This window comes from Pongo abelii, chromosome 20 (assembly GCF_028885655.2).
Source record: "Pongo abelii isolate AG06213 chromosome 20, NHGRI_mPonAbe1-v2.0_pri, whole genome shotgun sequence".
Lineage (NCBI taxonomy): Eukaryota > Metazoa > Chordata > Mammalia > Primates > Hominidae > Pongo > Pongo abelii.
Genome location: NC_072005.2, coordinates 18461236 through 18480347, shown reverse-complemented (window position 1 = coordinate 18480347; position 19112 = coordinate 18461236). Strand labels below are relative to the sequence as shown.

The 19112-nt window shown below is 52.4% G+C and overlaps 1 protein-coding gene and 1 long non-coding RNA gene across 2 annotated transcripts; one reads left to right on the top strand and one right to left on the bottom strand.

The window, feature by feature from the left end:
- The first annotated feature begins 650 nt into the window (after positions 1–650).
- CIST1 (colon, intestine and stomach enriched 1) lies at positions 651–5992 on the top strand. Its single transcript, XM_054539926.2, has 4 exons — positions 651–741; positions 3493–3900; positions 5518–5678; positions 5813–5992. Exons 1-4 carry the CDS (start codon positions 651–653, stop codon positions 5858–5860), a joined length of 708 nt encoding a protein of 235 aa, XP_054395901.2. The 3' UTR covers positions 5861–5992.
- LOC134760630 (uncharacterized) lies at positions 1502–10186 on the bottom strand. The gene is made up of 2 exons (XR_010138439.1): positions 9802–10186; positions 1502–2271 (listed from the first exon to the last, which is right to left on the bottom strand). It is a non-coding gene; the product is annotated as an uncharacterized LOC134760630 (long non-coding RNA).
- Between the last annotated feature and the right edge of the window lie 8926 nt (positions 10187–19112).

Genomic DNA, 19112 nt, shown 5'->3' with positions numbered 1-19112 from the left:
ACTTGAACCCGGGAGGCAGAGGTTGCAGTGAGCCGAGATTGCATCGCTGCACTCCAGTCTGGGTGACAGAGCAAGACTCCGTCTCAAAAAAAAAAGAATAAAAGAAAGAAAAATCCATAACAGAAATGCTAGAAGGTTAGAAGGTTCCAGTCATGTCCCCAAAAGGCCCCAGTCTGGGTGAGACAGAGGACAGAGGAGGACGAGGACAGAGGAGAACAAGGACATCCCCAGCCCTGTGGGTTCAGGGATAGGAGGGAGGTGGGAGTAATTGGTGCTCCCAGAGTGGGCAACCTGCTGGAGGAGCGGCAGAGGGAGTGACAGCAGGGGTTTGGGCAGCTGTGGAGCCAGGAGCAGCGGGAAAGAGGACGGCAGGGGCAGGGTGTCTTTAGTGGATGACTGGCTTTGAGAGCTTCTGGGTCGTCGTGTTTAGAAGGGGTGGAGTCCAGGTGAAGAGGGCGAGAACCGCACCCGGGGGAACAGGAGCGCCCCGGGGAGGTCCCACACCCTGAAGCCCCACCTGCGCCTCGCCCCTGCACAGCCCCGCGCTCCGCCAGCAGGGAGCGCACGCGCAGGTGCAAGGAGCTGGCACCTGGGCACACACCTGGCCACACACCTGTGCAGAGCCGGTGGCAAACCCTCCCGGCACAGGAATGGCATGCCCCCAGCTGCTGCCACTTCTGCTTTTGGTGCTGGTGCTGCTGCTGAAAGCTGATGGGAATTACAGTACTACTTCCTTTACAGGTAAGAGCTGGTAAAAGGGAGGCTCAGCTTCCAGAAAGTGGAAGGGTGGGGGTGGGGGACGCACAGCCCAGTCACACACCTGGCTTCTGGACCCCTCCCTCAGGCCACGCTGGTCCGCCAGCCCTCCGAGGAAGGCTGCCCTTTCCCCCAGAAACAAACGGAGCAGCTGTGAGGACAGATGAGGCACCGCTGCTCCCAAGCCCTGGGGCTGTGGGTTCTGCAATTCCAGTGAGCCCTGAACCTGCTGGAGGCCACAGATGGCCTCACACCTACTTTGGGGCTCCTTTTCAAATCTGTTCCTTTTAGCCAATCCCCAAAGAGAGAATGGTGAAGACCGCAGGGCCATGGGGGTTCCAGGGAACAGGGACTCACTTCCTGGTCATCAAACATCTGTGGTTCCCATGAGAAGTTCTTCTGGGTGTCTGACTTAATTCCCTCTTGCTCTCCTATAAGACAGTGCCTAGGGTGGAGGGGAGGAGCCTTGAGCTTCTCGCATTCCCTTTTTCTGCCCTTTACCTGCCACTATGTCGTCACTCTCTGACCGGTGTCCTACCTCACAGACCTGTAATAGCAGAGCAGAGGCCACCATGGCTGCTGAAATGCTCATTGCAGGGAAGGGTTTCATTCAGAAGGCACCACTTTTATCCCCATTTCATAGCTCAGGAAACTGAGGCTCAGTCCAGCTTGTCCCAGACCCAGATTAGGCTCATGTGAGCCTCCCAGTCTAGAAGACTCTGGGAAAAGTAAACACCCAGCACAGTGCCTAGAAACAGCTTTATTTTTACCTTCCGGTCAACTCTTCAGCAGCTCACCAGTGCCTACTCAGTGCCAGGCACTCAGCAGGGCTTGTGTCCTCCAACTCTTCCTTTTTCAAGTCCGCAGCTTTTCCTCAGTTCACTAAGCACTCAGCTCACCAGAATTCTGACTTGGCTTGGGGTCCACTATGGCCTCTGAATCATCTTCATTTCAGCAGAAACAGAAGACAAAGGTCCTTGAGGGGCCTTCTGCCCAGCTCCCCAGTCACCTCAGGCCAGACCCTCTGCTACTCTGAGCCTCAGTTTCTCATCTGTCAAATGGGGATGAAGTCCAGCCTGAGTTCCATGCCTCTTCTATACTCAGCTGTCAACCCCACAGGGCCTGGGGGGCTACACAGAGATCTGGGGAGGGTGGCATGTGGACCCAGCCCCCTCTCAGGGCCAGTGCTGTGTGTTATTTCCGCATTTCTGCTGCCTAGGGTGAGTCAAGGAGGAAGCACAAAGTTTGGCCCAGAGCAGAGTGGATGGGTGGAGCAGAGAGTTGATGAATGAACTTGTAAGTGCCTAAGAGGCCCAGTCACCTGGAACTGGGTGGGAAGTCGTTGTGGGAGGTGGCTCATGAACTGCTTACCCGCCCTCAGCCTGGTCCCTGGACTCCATGCCTGGGATGGGATGGGAACCACGAAGTGGCTGGACCAACACGCAGAAGGGTGGGTTCCAGAGACATGTTCCCAGCGCCTGTGTCTTTGTGTCTTCCATTAAAGTTGAGGTTAGCCTAGGGGTACCTGGAGAAAATTAGGGCTGATCCTCTCTGAGCTCATAGGTGGATCTTTATAGTTGAGTGTCACTGTGCACCCACTGTGTTTCTATTCTATTGTGGGTTTTTTTTTTTTCTTTTTTTTTTTTGAGACGGAGTCTCACTCTGTTGCCCAGGCTGGAGTTCAGTGGCATGATCATGGCTTACTGCAGCCTTTACTCCTGGACCCAAGCGATCCTCCCACCTCAACCTCCTGAGTAGCTGGGACTAGGCATGCACCACCATGCCTGGCTAATTTTTGTTTTATTTTTTTTTTGTAGAGACAAGGTCTCGTTATGTCTCCCAGGCGGGAGTGCAGTGGCGCAATCATGGCGCACTACAGCCTTGAATTCCTGGGGTCAGGCAATCCTCCCGCCTCAGCCTCCCCAGTAGCTGGGAGCACCTGGCTTGCGTACACCCACTATGAACCTGACTGATGAACTGTCAGAGGCACCAACTCCACATGAATTCCATTTTACAGAAAAGAAAACTGAGTCCCAGAAAATTTAAAGGAGCTACCCAGCACTGCCTGGGATGCAGTCACTTCCCATATCCAAAGGACTTATAGAGCTCTCAGCCAAGAGGACTGGAAACGCTGATCTGCACTTGAACCCGGGCTGTGGGACTTCAGACCAGGAGCACGAATTTGAGGGGGAGCTTCAGTTTTCCACTTAGTGCTCACATGGTGTCCTAAATCTTTCAGGTCTCCCTATGATCTGGACAAAAAAATTAATTAATTAAAAATAAAAATGAAAAGGCTGGGCACGATGGCTTTTGCCTGTAATCCCAGCACTTTGGGAGGCCAAGGCATATGGATCACCTGAGGTCAGAAGTTCGAGACCAATCTGGCCAGCACAGTGAAACTAAAAATGCAAAAATTAGCCACGCGTGGTGATGCACGCCTGTAATCCCAGATACTTGGGAGGCTGAGGCAGAAGAATTGCTTGTACCCAGGAGGTGGAGGTTGCAGTGAGCCGAGATCGCACCGCTGCTCTCCAGCCTGGGTGACAGAGCGAGACGCCATCTCAAAAAAAGAAAAAAAAAAAAAAGAGAGAGAGAGAGAGAGAAGGTCTCGCTATGTTGCCCAGGCTGGTCTCTAATTTCTGGGTTCAAGTGATGCTCTCACCTTGACCTCTCAAAGTGCTGGAATTACAGGCGTGAGCCACCGCGCCCAGTTTCCAATGATGTTTTTCTTTCCAGATATTGTGACCTCAGAGAACAGTATGGAGACATCACCTCTCAGCTCTCTGATTTCTTCTCCCTTCGCCCACAGCACCCACAGTTCAGGGGAACCCCTCAAATCCTACTCCAGCACCATGAGTTTGGAGACAGACTCCATAACCCACCTCAGTCCCTCAAATTCAGGGACAACCCCTACCATCCAGCCGAGCCCCAGCTCCACAGATTCAAGGATGATTCCCTCCTCCCCACAACCAGAGATAATCACGCACCCTAGTTCTGGCTCCCCCAGTGCAGAGCTCACCCCCTCTTCCCATTCCACCATCCCCAGTTCCGAATCCCTGACCTTGCACTGGAGCCCCACTTCCCACAGCCCCAGAACGGAGCCCTTGACCTCCACTGACCAGAACTTGGAGCCCCCTGGCCCAGGTGAGTATTAAGAGATTTGGGTGTTTGTAGGGAGGTGGCGGGTGTAACAGGCTGCAGTTTGGAAACTGACCACCAGGGGGAGGTACAGCCCCGAGAATGCTCTAGGAAGGGCTTCCTGTCTCTGCTCCATTGTCTAAAGCCCTTCATGCTATGCGCATTTATTAAGTGCCTAGTGTATGTCACGGCTGGGCACGCAGCGATGGGCAAAGAGAGAAACTAATACTTGCTGTGGTGGGGAGACAGGTTATACGTTATGTATTTGGGCCTGGGCAAAATAGCAGGACTTTGTGTCTACAAAAAAATCTAAAAATGGCGGGGCGCGGTGGCTCAAGCCTGTAATCCCAGCACTTTGGGAGGCCGGGGGGGTGGGCAGGGAGAGGGTGTATCACGAGGTCAAGAGTTCAAGACCAGCCTGGCCAAAATGGTGAAACCCCGTCTCTACTAAAACTACAAAAATTAGCCAGGCGTGGTGGCAGACGCCTGTAATCTCAGCTACTCGGGAGGCTGAGGCAGGAGAATCGCTTGAACCCAGGTGGCAGAGATTGCAGTGAGCTGAGATCGTGCCACTGCACTCCAGCCTGGGTGGCAGAGTGAGACTCTGTCTCAAATAAATAAATAAATAAATAAACAAATAAATAAATAAATAAATAAAAATAAAAATGGCTGGGCGTGGTGGCTCACATCTGTAATCCCAGCACTTTGGGAGGCCAAGGCGGGAGGATCACCTGAGGTCAGGAGTTCAAGACCAGCCTGGCCAACGTGGGGAAACCCCGTCTCTACTAAAAATACAAAAATTAGCCAGGCATGGTGACGGGTGCCTGTAATCTGGGCTACTTGGGAGGCTGAGGCAGGAAAATAATTTGAACCCAGGAGGCAGAGGTTGGAGTGAGCCCACATTGAACCACTGCACTCCAGCCTGGGAGAGAGAGCAAGACTCCACCTCTGGAAAAAAGAAAAAAAAAAGACTCCATCTCAAAAATAAATAAAGTAATTAATTAAATAAAATTTAAAAATTAGGCTGGGCTCAGTGGCTCACACCTGTAATCCCAGAACTTTGGGAGGCCGAGGCTGGTGGATCACCTGAGCCAATGAGTTCAAGACCAGCCTGGGCAACATGGTGAAACTCCATCTCTACTAAATATACACAAATTAGCTGGGTGTGGTGGCACACACTTGTAGTCTCAGCTACTGGGGAGGCTGAGGTAAGAGGATCACTAGATCCTCGGAGATGGAGGTCGTAGTAAGCTGAGATAACGTCACTGCACTCCAGCCTGCATGACAGAGCGAGACTCTGTCTCAAAAAAAAAAAAAAAAATATTGGCTGGGCATGGTGGTGCATGCCTGTAATCCTAGCTACTTGGGAGGCTGAGGTGGGAGGATTGCTTGAGCCCAGGAGATAGAGGCTGCAGTGAGCTGTGATCGCACTACTGCACTCCAGCCTGGGTGACAGAGTGAGACCCTGTCTCTAAAATAAATGATTAAAAAGTGGCAGCCTCAACTGGAGAGGGAAGAGAGGTCAGCTTCCTGAGAACAGATTTAAAAGGCTCTGGGCCCTGGTGGGTGTCTTAGGCTTGTGGGGAATAGGGCCCAGTGCTGACTCTGAGCTCCTTTCCCCAGCTCCAGGTGACACTAGGCCCCGTGAGTTACACAGGAACCCGAGCGTGGTGGTGGTCGTGTGTTTGCTGGTGTCTCTTTTGCTCATCGGGTCTGTGGTCATGGCTGTGAGATTTTGTCACCGGGATGAGTCCAAGTTTGAGAACCTGGACGAGGTGTCCATGGTAAGGTAGGGCTGGGCTGCGGGCTCAGCCCTGGGGCCAAAGCAGGGTTGGGGGAGCTGCCGTCCCAAGCAGGACCAGCCTGGGCTTCAGAGCCTGTTGGTGTCTGAATGCTTCCCTGTGTGTTCCTTCCTCAGGGATCCGTGAATGACAGATTGTCCTTTGCCCACCACCTCCAGGAGTGAGCCCTGAGGAGCCAACAGAGATGGGGGCATGGATGCGGCTGGGGTCCCTGGGGAGGAGCAGAACCTGAGGAAATAAAGCCCTTACCATTCATCCAAGGCCTCCTGAGTTATGGACTCGTGTGACAAACATTAACTGAGCACCTACTATGTGCTGGGCTCTGTGCTGGGGTCACAGTGGGGACCATGTCTTTACTTTCAGGGGATCCACACACTCAAGGTGCAGGGACAGATAAGAATCAGGAGATCACTTGGCTGGGTGCGGTGGTTCACACCTATAATCCCAGCACTTTGGGAGGCCAAGGCGGGCAGATCTCCTGAGCTCAGGAGTTTGAGACCAGCCTGGCTAACATGGCGAAACTGTCTCTACTAAAAATACAAAAATTAGCTGAGCGTGGTGGCGGGTGCCTGTAATCCCAGCTATTCAGGAGGCTGAGGCAGAGAATCGCTTGAACCGGGGAGGCGGAGGTTGCAGTGAGCTGAGATCGCCCCACTGTACTCTAGCCTGGGCAACAGAGCAAGACTCCATCTCAAAAAAAATAGAAAGAAAAAGAATCAGGAGATCACACGAGATCTCTGCACGTGGCATGGAAGGCCATGGAGTCACAGATTGAGACTGTGGCCAAACCAACCTGCGGTGTCCAGGTTTGCTGAGAAGGTAGGGAGGCCTCTTTGAGGAGGTAACTTTTTTTTTTTTTTTGCTTTGGGATAGGATCTTGCTCTGTTGCCCAGGCTGGAATGCAATGGTGCAGTCTTGGCTCACTGCAGCCTCAACCTCCCAGGCTCAAGTGATCCTCCTGCCTCAGCCTCCTGAGGAGCTGGGACTACAAGGGCACGACAGTATGCCTTGCTAATTAAAAAAAAAAAAAAGGCGGCCAGGTGTGGTGGCTCACGCCTGTAATCCCAGCACTTTGGGAGGCCGAGGCGGGCGGATCACGAGGTCAGGAGATCGAGACCATCTGGCTAACACGGTGAAACCCCATCTCTACTAAAAATACAAAAAATTAGCCGGGTGTGGTGGCAGGCGCCTGTAGTCCCAGCTACTCAAGGAGGCTGAGGCAGGAGAATGGTGTGAACCCGGGAGGTGGAGCTTGCAGTGAGCCGAGATCGCGCTACTGCACTCCAGCCTGGGCGACACAGCAAGACTGCGTCTCAAAAAAAAAAAAAAAAAAAAAAAAAAAAAATAGGGCCAGGTGTGGTGGCTTACACCTGTAATCCCAGCACTTTGGAAGGCCAAGGTAGGTGGATCATTTGAGGTCAGGAGTTCAAGACCAGCCTGGTCAACATGGTGAAACCCCATCTTTACTAAAAATACAAAAATTAGCCAGGCTAATTTTTGTGGTGGTGTGTGCCTGTAATCCCAGCTACTAGGGAGGCTGAGGCAGGAGAATTGGTTGAGCCTGGGAGTCAGAGGTTGCGGTGAGCTGAGATTGCACAACTGCACTCCAGTCTGGGCGACAGAGTGAGACCCTGTCTCAAAACAAACAAACAAAACTGGGGGTGCCGGGCATGGTGGCTTACCACTGTAATCTCAGCACTTTGAGAAGCTGAGGCGGGTGAATTGCTTGAGCTTGGTAGTTTGAGACCAAATTGGGCAAAATGGCAAAACCCCATCTCTCTCTCTTTTTTTCTTTTTTGAGACAGTCTCCCTCTGTCACCTAGGCTGGAATGCAGTAGTGCAATCTTGGCTCGCTGCAGCCTCTGACTCCTGGGTTCAAGCCATTCTTTTTTTTTTTTTTTTTTAATAAGACAGAGTTTCGCTCTTGTTGCCCACACTGGAGTGCAGTGGCACGATCTCAGCTCACTGCAGCCTCTGCCTCCTGGGTTCACACGATTCTCCTGCCTCAGCCTCCCAAGTAGCTGGGATTACAGGCACCTGCCACCACACCCAGCTAATGTTTTGTATTTTCAGTAGAGATGGGGTTTCACCATGTTGGTCAGGCTAGTCTTGAACTCCTGACCTCAGGTGACCCACCCACCTTGGCCTCCCAAAGTGCTGGGATTACAGGCATGAGCCACAGCACCTGGCCTCAAGCCATTCTTGTGCCTCAGCCTCCTGAGTAGCTGGGACTACAGGTGTGTGCCACCATGCCCAGCTAATTTTTGTATTTTTATCATATTAACCAGGCTAATATGGTAATATGGTCTTAAACTTCTGGCCTCAAGTGATCCACCCATTTCAGCCTCCCAAAGTGCTGGGATTACAAGCGTGAGCCACCGTGCCTGGCCCCTGTCCAGACTTTTCTATCAGAATGGGGACACCGAGGCTCAGTGCTGGGTGTGAGTCGTGTGCCTTGTCCTGGGAGGTGTCCCCAAGCCGTCTTCCCGACTCCAGCCTGGAGCTGCCCCCTCAGGGCTGGCTGTGAAATGGACATTCAGGGAAGCCACGGGGTCAAGGTCACCCAGCACAGAGGGACAAACGCTGGCTTGAGGCTGGGTCATGCTTTGATGATCTTTGGAGGGGAGACGCTGTCAGGGCCTCCTGTGCAGCTGGCGATGCTGGTGAAACATTAACTTACAGCAGTGCTGGAGGCCAACAGCCTCACACATTAGCCCCTTTCCCCTGGCCACAGCCCCCTCCCACCTCCCACCCCACCCCATCACCCTCCTGGGAGCCCCATTTCCAGCTGCATCTGCAGCCCCAACAGTTTGTGGATAGGGGGTCAACCAGAGAGGGTTGTTTTTTTTTTTTTAGGTGGAGTCTCACCCTGTCGCCCAGGCTGGAGTGCAGTGGTGCGATCTCAGCTCATTGCAAGCTCCGCCTCCCGGGTTCACGTCATTCTCCTGCCTCAGCCTCCCGAGTAGCTGGGACTACAGGCACCTGCCACCACGCCTGGCTAATTTTTTGTATTTTTAGTAGAGACGGAGCTTCACCATGTTGGCCAGGACGGTCTCGATCTCCTGATCTTGTGATCCACCCGCCTCGGCCTCCCAAATTGCTGGGATTACAGGTGTGAGCCACTGCGCCCAGCCAATGACCAGAGAAGGTCTTTGATCTGCCTGGGGCGGCACAGCGCAGCCAGCAGCTTTCCTGGAGCCCCCAAGCTCCTTAGGCCACACCCCATGGGCTCTGCTTGGAAGCAGATATCCTAGACTCTGAGTTGATAAAATCCCCCCATTCCCAGAGCTGCTCCTCCCCTACCACCATCTTCCTTCGAGCCCTCTCTCTCACGCTATCATATGCAAACACATGAACAATTAATCTTAACACCTCTCACCCAGCCTCCTCACTCTTACGCCTCCCTTCCCTCCTTCCCCCCTCCTTCCTCTGCCCTCCCCTGCCCCTCCCCCTCCATGCCCGGCCACCCTCTTGGCCACTCTCTCTTGTCCCCTCAGGCCCTCTTGGACACTCTGCCCTCCACCCACTGGGAGCCTCACCCAAGGAAAGTGTGTGGATTATGTCCTGGCCTGGTGCCCAGACAGTTAAGGGGCTCTGCTGAGTGGGTGTTGAGGGAGCCCTGGGCCTCCCTCTTGGCCAGGTCATTTTCTCCCCTCCTTCCCTCACTACCCAGGAGGTCATGGGACCCAGGCAGGACTCCGCAGTGGGGGTAAGTGCCAGACATGCCTGGGTCTCCTGGAGCAAGCTTATTCTTGAGCTTGAGGGGGTCTCAGGAGAGGGGCTGGGGTCTCGTAATCCCCCTGAAACCATCAGAGCCACTCTGGGAACTGAATGGGTCTCCCATGTGTCTGGGACCGGGAGACCTTGTTTCGCCAGTCCTGATGCCCCCACCCAGGCTGCTGAACCTGGACAGGTGTGGGGAGGGGTTTTGGGCACCTGGCTGCTGTCCCTGGATGGGGACCACTGCAAAGTCCGGGCGGGTGTCTCACGCTGGTGCCTGTGATGTGGTCCATGCCACCTTGATTTAATGTCCTTGGGGTTCAAGGGAGGGTGCAGAGAGTGTGGGAGTGAGCTCCTGTCTAGGGGGTGCCCCACAGGGCCGTACCTGGGCTCCCAGTGGTCTGGAGGTCTCACAACCATCTCCGCAGGGCCACAGATGCCAGCAGCATGAGGCACAGTAGGACAACACTCTTCTTCCTGCTGAGCGAGGTGAGTAGGGGGTGGGGGTGGCCCAGGCCATGCAGGGGGAGATCCCAGAGACCCGCTACTGAGAAATACCCAGAGCTGGCCAGGCGCGGTGGCTCTTGCCTGCAATCCTAGCACTTTGGGAGGGCGAAGCAGGCGGATCACTTGAGGTCAGGAGTTCAAGACCAACCTGGCCAACATGGAGAAACCCCGTCTCTACTAAAAATACAAAAAAATTAGCCGGGCATGGTGGCTCATGCCTGTAGTCCAGCTACTTGGAGGCTGAGGCAGAAGAATTGCTTGAATCTGGGAGGCGGAGGTTGCAGTGAGTCGAGATCATACCACTGCACTCCAGCCTGGGAGACAGAGTAAGACTGTCTCAAAAAAAAAAAAAAAATTAGCTGGGCACGGTGGCAGGTGCCTGTAATCCCACCTACTTGGGAGGCTGAGGCAGTAGAATCGTTTGAACCTGGGAGGTGAAGTTTGCAGTAAGCTGAGATTGCACCACTGCACTCCAGCCTGGGCAACAGAATGAGACTCCATCTCAAAAAATAATGATAATAATAAATAAATAAAGGACCTTCTGATGACCTCTCCCACACTCAGCTCACAGAATCAGTCATTTCACCTGCACTTGGGCACCCACTGTGTGCCAAGCCACATGCTGAGTGTGTAGGACACAGAACTGCAGTGACAGGCCCCGAAATGACAGGGCTCATGAGACAGATGTTAAGGCAAGAAAAAAGAGAAAATGTGGGGGTGGGTGAGTGTTCATGAGACTGCTCGAGCTGGGCAGGAGGGCCTTCTCCGGGGAGTTGACATTTTAGCTGAAGTATGGATGGAAACAAGCAGCTAGCCATTTTAACAGCCGGGGGAAGGGTGTTCCCGGCAGGTGGCACAGCACGTGCAAAGGCCCCGAGGCAGGTTTAAGGAACAGCAAAGCGGCCAGGCACGGTGGCTCACACATGTAATCCCAGCACTCTGGGAGGATGAGGCAGGTGGATCACCTGAGGACAGGAGTTCGAGACCAGCCTCGCCAACATGGAGAAACCCTGTCTCTACTAAAAATACAAAAAATAAGCTGGGTGTTGTGACAGGCACCTGTAATCCTAGCTACCTGAGAGGCTGAGGCAGGAGAATTGCTTGAACCGAGGAGGTGGAGGTTGCAGTGAGCCGAGATTGTGCCACTGCACTCCAGCCTGGGCAACAGAGTGAGACTCTGTCTCAAACAAACAAACAAACAAACAAAAAACCAACAACAGGCTGGGCACAGTGGCTCATGCTTGTAATCCCAGCACTTTGGGAGGCCAAGGCAGGCGGATTATGAGGTCAAGAGATCGAGACCATCCTGGCCAACATGGTAAAACCCTGTTTCTACCACAAATACAAAAAATTAGCAGTGCGTGGTGGCACGCACCTGCAGTCCCAGCTACTAGGGATGCTGAGGCAGGAAGCTCACCTGAACCTGGGAGGCAGGGGTTGCAGTGAGACAATATCGCGCCACTGCACTCCAGCCTGGGCGACAGAATGAGACTCCATCTCAACAGAAAAAAAAAAAGAAAGAAAGAAAGAAAAAGAAGAAAAAAGGCTGATCACTGTGGCTCATGCCTATAATCCTAGCAGTGTGGGAGGCCGAGGCAGGTGGATCACCTGAGGTCGTGAGTTTGAGACCAGCCTGATCGACATGGAGAAACCCCGTCTCTACTAACAATACAAAATTACCTGGGTGTGGTGGTGCATGACTGTAATCCCAGCTACTCGGGAGGCTGAGGCAGGGGGATCGCTTGAACCCAGGAGGCGGAGGTTGCGGTGAGCCAAGATCGCGTCATTGCACTCCAGCCTGGGCGACAAGGGCGAAACCCTGTCTCAAAAAACAAAACAAAACAAAACAAAACAAAACAAACAACAACAACAACAAAAAAACCCAACAACAACAAAAGGGAGCTCTCAGCTGGGTGTGGTGGCACTCGCATGTAATCTCAGAACTTTGGGAGGCTGAGGTGGGAGGATTGCTTGATCCCAGGGGGCTGAGGCTGCAGTGAGCTGTGACTGTGCCACTGCACTCCAGCCTGGGTGACAGAGTGAGACGTCGTCTCAAAAACAAAAACAAAAAACAAAGGGGAGGGAGCTCTGGGTCTCCTACGAGGGCCTTTCCCACCCAGGAGCCCCCCATCAGGCCCTCCATCCCCATCCCAGCTTCTTAATGAGGAGGGCAATTAATCAGGAGTAGCAGGGCCAGGTACAGCAGTTCATGCCTGTAATCCCAGCACTTTAGGCCGAGGTGGGTGGATTACTTGAGGCCAGGAGTTAGAGACCAGCCTGGCCAACAGGGTGAAACCCCGTCTCTACTAAAAATAAAATAAAATAAAATAAAATAAAGATTAGCCTGGCATCATGGTGGGCACCTGTAATCCCAGCTACTCAGGAGGATGAGGTGGGAGAATCATATGAAACAGGGATTTGGAGGTTGGAGTGAGCCGAGATGGCACCACTGCACTCCAGCCTGGCCAACAGAGCAAGACTTTGTCTCAAAAATAAAAGATAAAAAATCAGGAGTGGCAGGTTGATGTGTGCTGCGGCTGAGACCAGAGGACACCCCCCTATACCCCATCCCTAGTCCCTGGGAGCCCCATCCTTACCCCATTCCACTCCAGATGGGGGAGGGATAGCCGGCTGGGTCCCAGGAATCAGGGCTCTGGGGAGCACCCCCGCATCTGACCAACAGCCAGATGCTGGCAACTGCCCCCAGACCTGTTGGGTCTGTTTCACCTTCAGTTGAGCCAGGTCCCCCATAATTCCAGATCTAAACATTCAGCCGCCTCCACTGGCTCCATCTGGGACTCATGTGATGCTCCAGGGAAATTGCAACCTACCCAAAGCCTGGTGCTTCCCCCCAATTTTCCCCATGCAAGTAATGGCAGCCCCATTCCCCAGGTAACTGTGTGACTCCTGGCTTTCTGAAAAACAAGTAATCATGCTTAATAATCACCAGTCACGGCCGGGTGTGGTGGCTCACGCCTGTAATCTTAGCGCTTTGGGAGGCTAAGGTGGGTGGATCCCCTGAGGTCAGGAGTTCGAGACCAGCCTGGCCAACATGGCGAAATCCTGTCTCTACTAAAAATACAATTAATTGGGCTTGGTGGTGGGCGCCTGTAATTCCAGCTACTCGGGAGTCTGAGGCAGGAGAATTGCTTGAAAATAGGAGACAGAGGTTGCAGTGAGACTGTGCCATTGCACTACAGCCTGGGCAACAAGAGCGAAACTCTATCTCAAAAAAAAAAAAAAAAAAAAAAAAAATTCACCAGGCACCCTTGAATCTTCTCTTTCTCACACCCCGTGGCTATGGCCTGTCTTTCAGCCCCCAAAACATATCTCAGATCCACTCACAGGCCCTGCTTTGGTCCATATCTCACCTGGCCACTGGTCTAGCCTCTGCCCCAGGGATAGGCCCTGTTCCCCAAATCGGCCACAGCAGGCTTCCTATAATCCCCAAGTAGATCACATTCCTCAAAACCTCAACATTCTCCCAGAATCAAATCCCAAGTCCTCACCCAGCGCCTGAAGCAACGAACTTCCCTCCACCCTGTCCCTTGGCTCCCAATTCCCATTCTTTTTTTTTTTTTTTGAGGTGAAAGTCTTGCTCTGTGGCCCAGGCTGGAGTGCAGTGGCGCGATCTCGGCTCACCGAAACCTCCGCCTCCCTGGTTCAAGCAATTCCCTTATGTCAGCTTCCCAAGTAGCTGGGATTACTGCCCCATGCCACTACGCCTGGCTAATTTTTTTGTATTTTTAGTAGAGACAGGGTTTCACTATGCTGGCCAGGTTGGTCTCGAACTTCTGAACTCAGGCAATCCGCCTGCCTCGGCCTCCCAAAATGCTGGGATTACAGGTGTGAGCCACTGTGCCCGGCTTTTTTTTTTTTTGAGATAGAGTCTCCCTTTGTTGCCCAGGCTAGAGTGCAACAGTGCAACCTCGGCTCACTGCAGCCTTCGCCTCCCGGGCATAAACAATTAACTTCCCTCAGCCTCCCAAGTAGCTGGGCTTACAGGCACGCAACACCACACCCAGGTAATTTTTGTATTTTTGTAGAGACAAGGGTTTCACCATGTTGGCCAGGCTCGTCTTGAATTACTGACCTCAGGTGATCTGCCTGCCTCGGCCTCCCAAAGTGCTGGAATTACAGGCGTGAGCCACAGTGCCTGGCTTACCAACTCCCATTCCTTAAACCTACCAACTTGTTGCCACCTCCGGGCCTTTGCAGATGCTGTTCCTTCTGCCTGGTATGCTGTTCCCCTAGCTTTCTCCTGGCCAGCTCGTTCTCCTCTTTCAGGCCTCAGCTCAAAGTCACCTCCTCAGAAAATTCCCTAACTCACCCCAGCAACATGACCCACTCCCTCATTCCCAGACCCTTGTCCAGTTTTCTTTTCTTCCTAACACGAGGTGAACTATTTTTTTGCATGTGTTCAATGAATACGTGAACAAATGGAAATGTGTGCAGGGAGTTCTCCCATCTGGAACCTTGTTTTCCCAGCAGGAAAATGGGCAGACAAGCCTGGCGCCATGGCTCAAGCCTGGAATCCCAGCACTTTGGGAGGCTGAGGCTTGTGGATCGCTTGAGCCCAGGATTTCAAGACCAGCCTGGGCAGCATAGTGAGATCCTGTCCCTACAAAAAATACAAAAATTAGCTGGGAGTTGTGGTATGTGACTGTAATCTCAGCTACTTGAGAGGCTGCGGTAGGAGGATCCTTGAGCTTGGGAGGTCAAGGCTGCAGTGAGTTAAGACTGCACCACTGAACACTCCAGCCTGGGTGACAGAGGAAGACCCTGTCTTGGCCGAGCACGGCGGCTCATGCCTGTAATCCTAGCACTTTGGGAGGCCAAGGCAGGTGGATCATGAGGTCAGGAGATCAAGACCATCCTGACTAACACGGTGAAACCCCGTCTCAACTAAAAATACAAAAAAATTAGCCAGGCATGGTGGCGGGTGCCTGTAGTCCCAGCTACTTGGGAAGCTGAGGCAGGAGAATGGTGTGAACCCAGGAGGCGGAGCTTGCAGTGAGCCGAGATTGCGCCACTGCACTCCAGCCTAGGAGACAGAGTGAGACTCCATCTCAAAAAAAAAAAAAAAAAAGGAAAGAAAAAAGAAAGAAAGAAAGAAAGAAAAAAGAAAGAAAGAAAGAAAAGAAAAAAGAAAATGAGCAGCTGACATCTCAGGGGCCTCCCATTTGGGAGGTGCTCACTGTCCCCACACACCCCACCCTCTTCCTTCCCGATACACCCTCCCAGCTACCAGGAACTCTCCCGAGGGAGGCCTCTTGTAAAGCACTTGCATTTCCGCCTTCAAATTCAGGTGCCCCTGGGAGAGGGTGGGGACGAGTTGTGCTCCAATGTGGGGAACAGTCCTAGAAGGATGAGATCTGAGCGTGGCTCAAGCCCCCAGCTGTGTGACTTCCAGCAAGCAGGTCATTTTCTCTCCAAGCTTTGATGTCTTCCTCCACAACATGAGAGTCAGAGGACCCCCAACTCATAGGCAAGGAAATGAGCTATGCTGCATCCCTTACACACACAGAAATTCAAGTTCAACTCACATCCATTCTCCTCACCCTCTACCTCCCACCCCACTTTGCCCTAGCTCTGGTCCTGATTAGTGGCATGGTCTTGGACCTCAGTTTCCCCATTTTTTTTTTTTTTTTTTTTTTTGAGACGTAGTCTTGCTGTGTCACCAGGCTGGAGTGCAGTGGCATGATCTCGGCTCACTGCAACCTCTGCCTCCCGAGTTCAAGTGATTCTCCTGCCTCAGCCTGCCAAGTAGCTGGGACTACAGGTGCGCACCACCAGGCCCAGCTAATTTTTGTATTTTCAGTAGAGATGGGGTTTCAGCATGTTGGCTGGGCTGGTCTCAATCTCTTGACCTCATGATCCACCCACCTTGGCTTCCCAAAGTGCTGGGATTATAGGCATGAGCCACCGTGCCCAGCCCCATTTTTTTTTTGACAGTTTCCCTTTGTAAGCCAGGCTGAAGAGCAGTGGCACAATCATAGCTCACTGCAGTCTCAACCTCCTGGGCTCAAGCAATCCTCCTGCCTCAGCCTCCTTGGGAGCTGGAACTACAGGCACATGTACCACCACACCGGGCTAATTTATAAAATGTTTTGTAGCGACAGGGTGCCCATGCTGGTTTTGAACTCACTTTTGGCCTCAGCCTCCCAACGTGCTGGGACTACAGGCATGAGCCACCATGCCTGGCAGATTCCCAGCTTTTTTGTTTTTATTTTTACTTTTTTATTTTTTGAGATGGGGACTATGTGTCTGTAGTCCCAGCTACTCGGGAGGCTGAGGCAGGAGAATCACTTGAACCCAGGAGGCAGAGGTTACAGTGAGCGGAGACAACATCATTGCACTCCAGCCTGAGTGCTGTTGCCCAGATCTGTTGCCCAGATCTTTCCACTGCAGGCTCATGCCTGTAATCCTAGCACTTTGGGAGGCCAAGGCAGGTGGATCATGAGGTCAGGAGATCAAGACCATCCTGACTAACACGGTGAAACCCCGTCTCAACTAAAAATACAAAAAAATTAGCCAGGCATGGTGGCGGGTGCCTGTAGTCCCAGCTACTTGGGAAGCTGAGGCAGGAGAATGGTGTGAACCCAGGAGGCAACCTCCACCTCCTGGGTTCAATCAATTCTCCTTCCTCAGCCTCCCGAGTAGCTGGGATTATAGGTGCAAAGCACCATGCTCGGCTAATTTTTGTATTTTAGTAGAGACAGGGTTTTACCATGTTGGTCAGGCTGGTCTCGAACTCCTGACCTTAAGCGATCTGCCTGCCTCAGCCTCCCAAAGTGCTGGGATTACAGGCGTGAGCTACCGCACCTGGCCAGTTTCCCAGTTTTAATGCTCAGACTGGTGGTGGAGATAGGCTCATTGGTGAGGCTCAGGAGGACAGTAGGGGAAGACTGGGCCATCTCTTTGAACCCCACCTCTCCCATCTCCACATTTGTCTTCTCTGATCCCCTTACCCCAAAGCTGTGAGTTCCAGTTTTGTGCCCCATTCTGGGGTTAGCACCGCGGACAGCACACAGCCTGTGTCTGATGCACGTGGCTCCCATTGTTTGATCATCAACACCTCTGAGGGATTCGTACCACTTTCGTCTCCATTTCCCAGATGGGCAAACTGAGGCCCGCTTGCCCTAGACCATGTGGCCTGGATTGAACCCAGATCTGTTGCACTGAAGAGCTCACACTCCCAACGCATCCGTTCAGCCTGATTCTGCCTGTTCTTAAAATGTATCCAGCATTTACCCAGAGCCTGCTTGGAAACAGCATCTCATTTAGTTTCTCCCATTCAGTCCTTCCTTCAAGGAACTCAGCACTGAAGCTCAGAATTGCTTTTATTTACGAATTGCAACCTTGGGCTCTAGTTACTTAACCTCTGAGCCTTCATTTCCTCCTTTGTTAAATGGAAATAATGGTGCTAAATGGCTTCATTATGCCTTCATGAGCCCATCCATGTACTATTGGAACAGCATTTATACGCGGTGATTGTGTGGAAAATGTTAGCCATTAGTACTATCGTTATTATTCATTTGCTTATTTACTGCATGTTTTATTGTTTTACTTTTTTTTTTTTTTTTGAGACAGGGTCTTGCTCTGTCACCCAGGCTGGAGTGCAATGGTGTGGTCTCCACTCACTGCAACCTCCGCCTCCCGGGTTCAAGTGATTCTCCTGCCTCAGCCTCCTGAGTAGCTGGGACTACGGGCGCGTGCCACCACACCCGGCTAATTTTCGTATTTTTAGTAGAGACGGGATTTCACTATATTGGCCAGGCTGGTCTCGAACTCCTGACCTTGTGATCCACCTTCCTTGGCCTCCTAAAGTATTGGGATTACAGGCATGAGCCATTGTGCTGGGCCTTACTTTTATATTTTAATAAATAATATATTGGGATCTCAAATGTAAGAAAAAATATATGGTAGAATATCATTATGGTGCATAGCATTATAATAAATAGCATTATATAGCATATAATATGTTATAAAAATAAACATACTGTTTTATTTATTTTTATTTTTAGAGACAGGGTCTCGGCCGGGCACAGTGGCTCACGTGCTGGGATTACAGGCACGAGCCACAGCGCCTGGCCCGGACCAGGCACTATTTATATCCCCCCACGTTTGAGATCCCTACTTCACAGATGAAGAAACTGAAGCTCAGAGAGGTAAATTCATTCAGGAGAGTAGGACTGAGATACAGCTCTCTGGGCCAGTCCAGGTGTCTGGGTGAGGGCATTTCAGGGTCCTAGAGAGGTCCCATGACCAAGAACTTGCTCGTGTCTTTCTGGTTTCTTCCAGTGGGTCTGGGAGTTGGTGGATTCTGGCTTGGCCCCTGTGAGCCCCCTTGGTGGTGGTATCATCCGGAGAGGCTTCTCGGGGACCCCATTGCTGCCATCGCTGCTGGGCCACCTTGTGCCACCTGGAGAGGTCGAGCCCAGTACCCATGTGGTGTTCACCACTGAGGCTTAAGGGACAGAGAAAAGACAGCGTGGTCCCAGATAGGTGAGAAGGCTGATGGGGATTAAAGGGGCCGGCCCCAGGAGAGGAAGAGCAGTTCGTCCATCTGAACCCTTCTTGACCTTATCCAGAAAGCATTTATTAAGTTAGCACCCACTGTGTGCCAGGCCCTGTACTGGGCACACAGTGGGCACACAGCGGGCACACAGCCATGCACAAGGAGGTGCCCACAGGCTGATGGTGGAGTCAGATCATACCAGGCAGAGACAAGACAAAGTAATCATGCTGTGATGGAGAAGACCAGAGGAGCCCAGAGGAGGCTCCTGACCTCGCATGGAGGGGACTCAGGGAGGATTACCTGGGAGAAGTGGCATTTAAACTTAGCCTGAGGGCCTGGGTATGGTGGCTGATGCCTGTAATCCCAGCACTTTGGGAGGCCAAGGCCGGTCCGTCACTTGAGATCAGGAGTTCGAGACCAGCCTGGTCAACATGGTGAAACCCTGTCTCTACTAAAAATACAAAAATTAGTTGTGGAGCGCACCTGTAGTCCCAGCTACTCAGGAGCAGAATTGTTTGAACCCGGGAGGTGGAGGTTGCAGTGAGCCGAGGTTGCACCACTGCACTCCAGCCTGGGTGACAGAGCAAGACACCGTCTTAAAAAAATAAAAACAGGCTGGGTGCGGTGGCTCACTCCTGTAATCCCAGCACTTTGGGAGGCCGAGGTGG

Excerpts from the sequence above, each read along its gene's own strand:
- CIST1 (XM_054539926.2), top strand. The coding sequence starts at position 651 with ATGGCATGCCCCCAGCTGCTGCCACTTCTGCTTTTGGTGCTGGTGCTG. Across the intron at positions 742-3,492 it reads CAGTACTACTTCCTTTACAG|ATATTGTGACCTCAGAGAAC; the intron begins GTAAGAGCTGGT and ends TTTTCTTTCCAG. Across the intron at positions 5,679-5,812 it reads ACCTGGACGAGGTGTCCATG|GGATCCGTGAATGACAGATT; the intron begins GTAAGGTAGGGC and ends TTCCTTCCTCAG.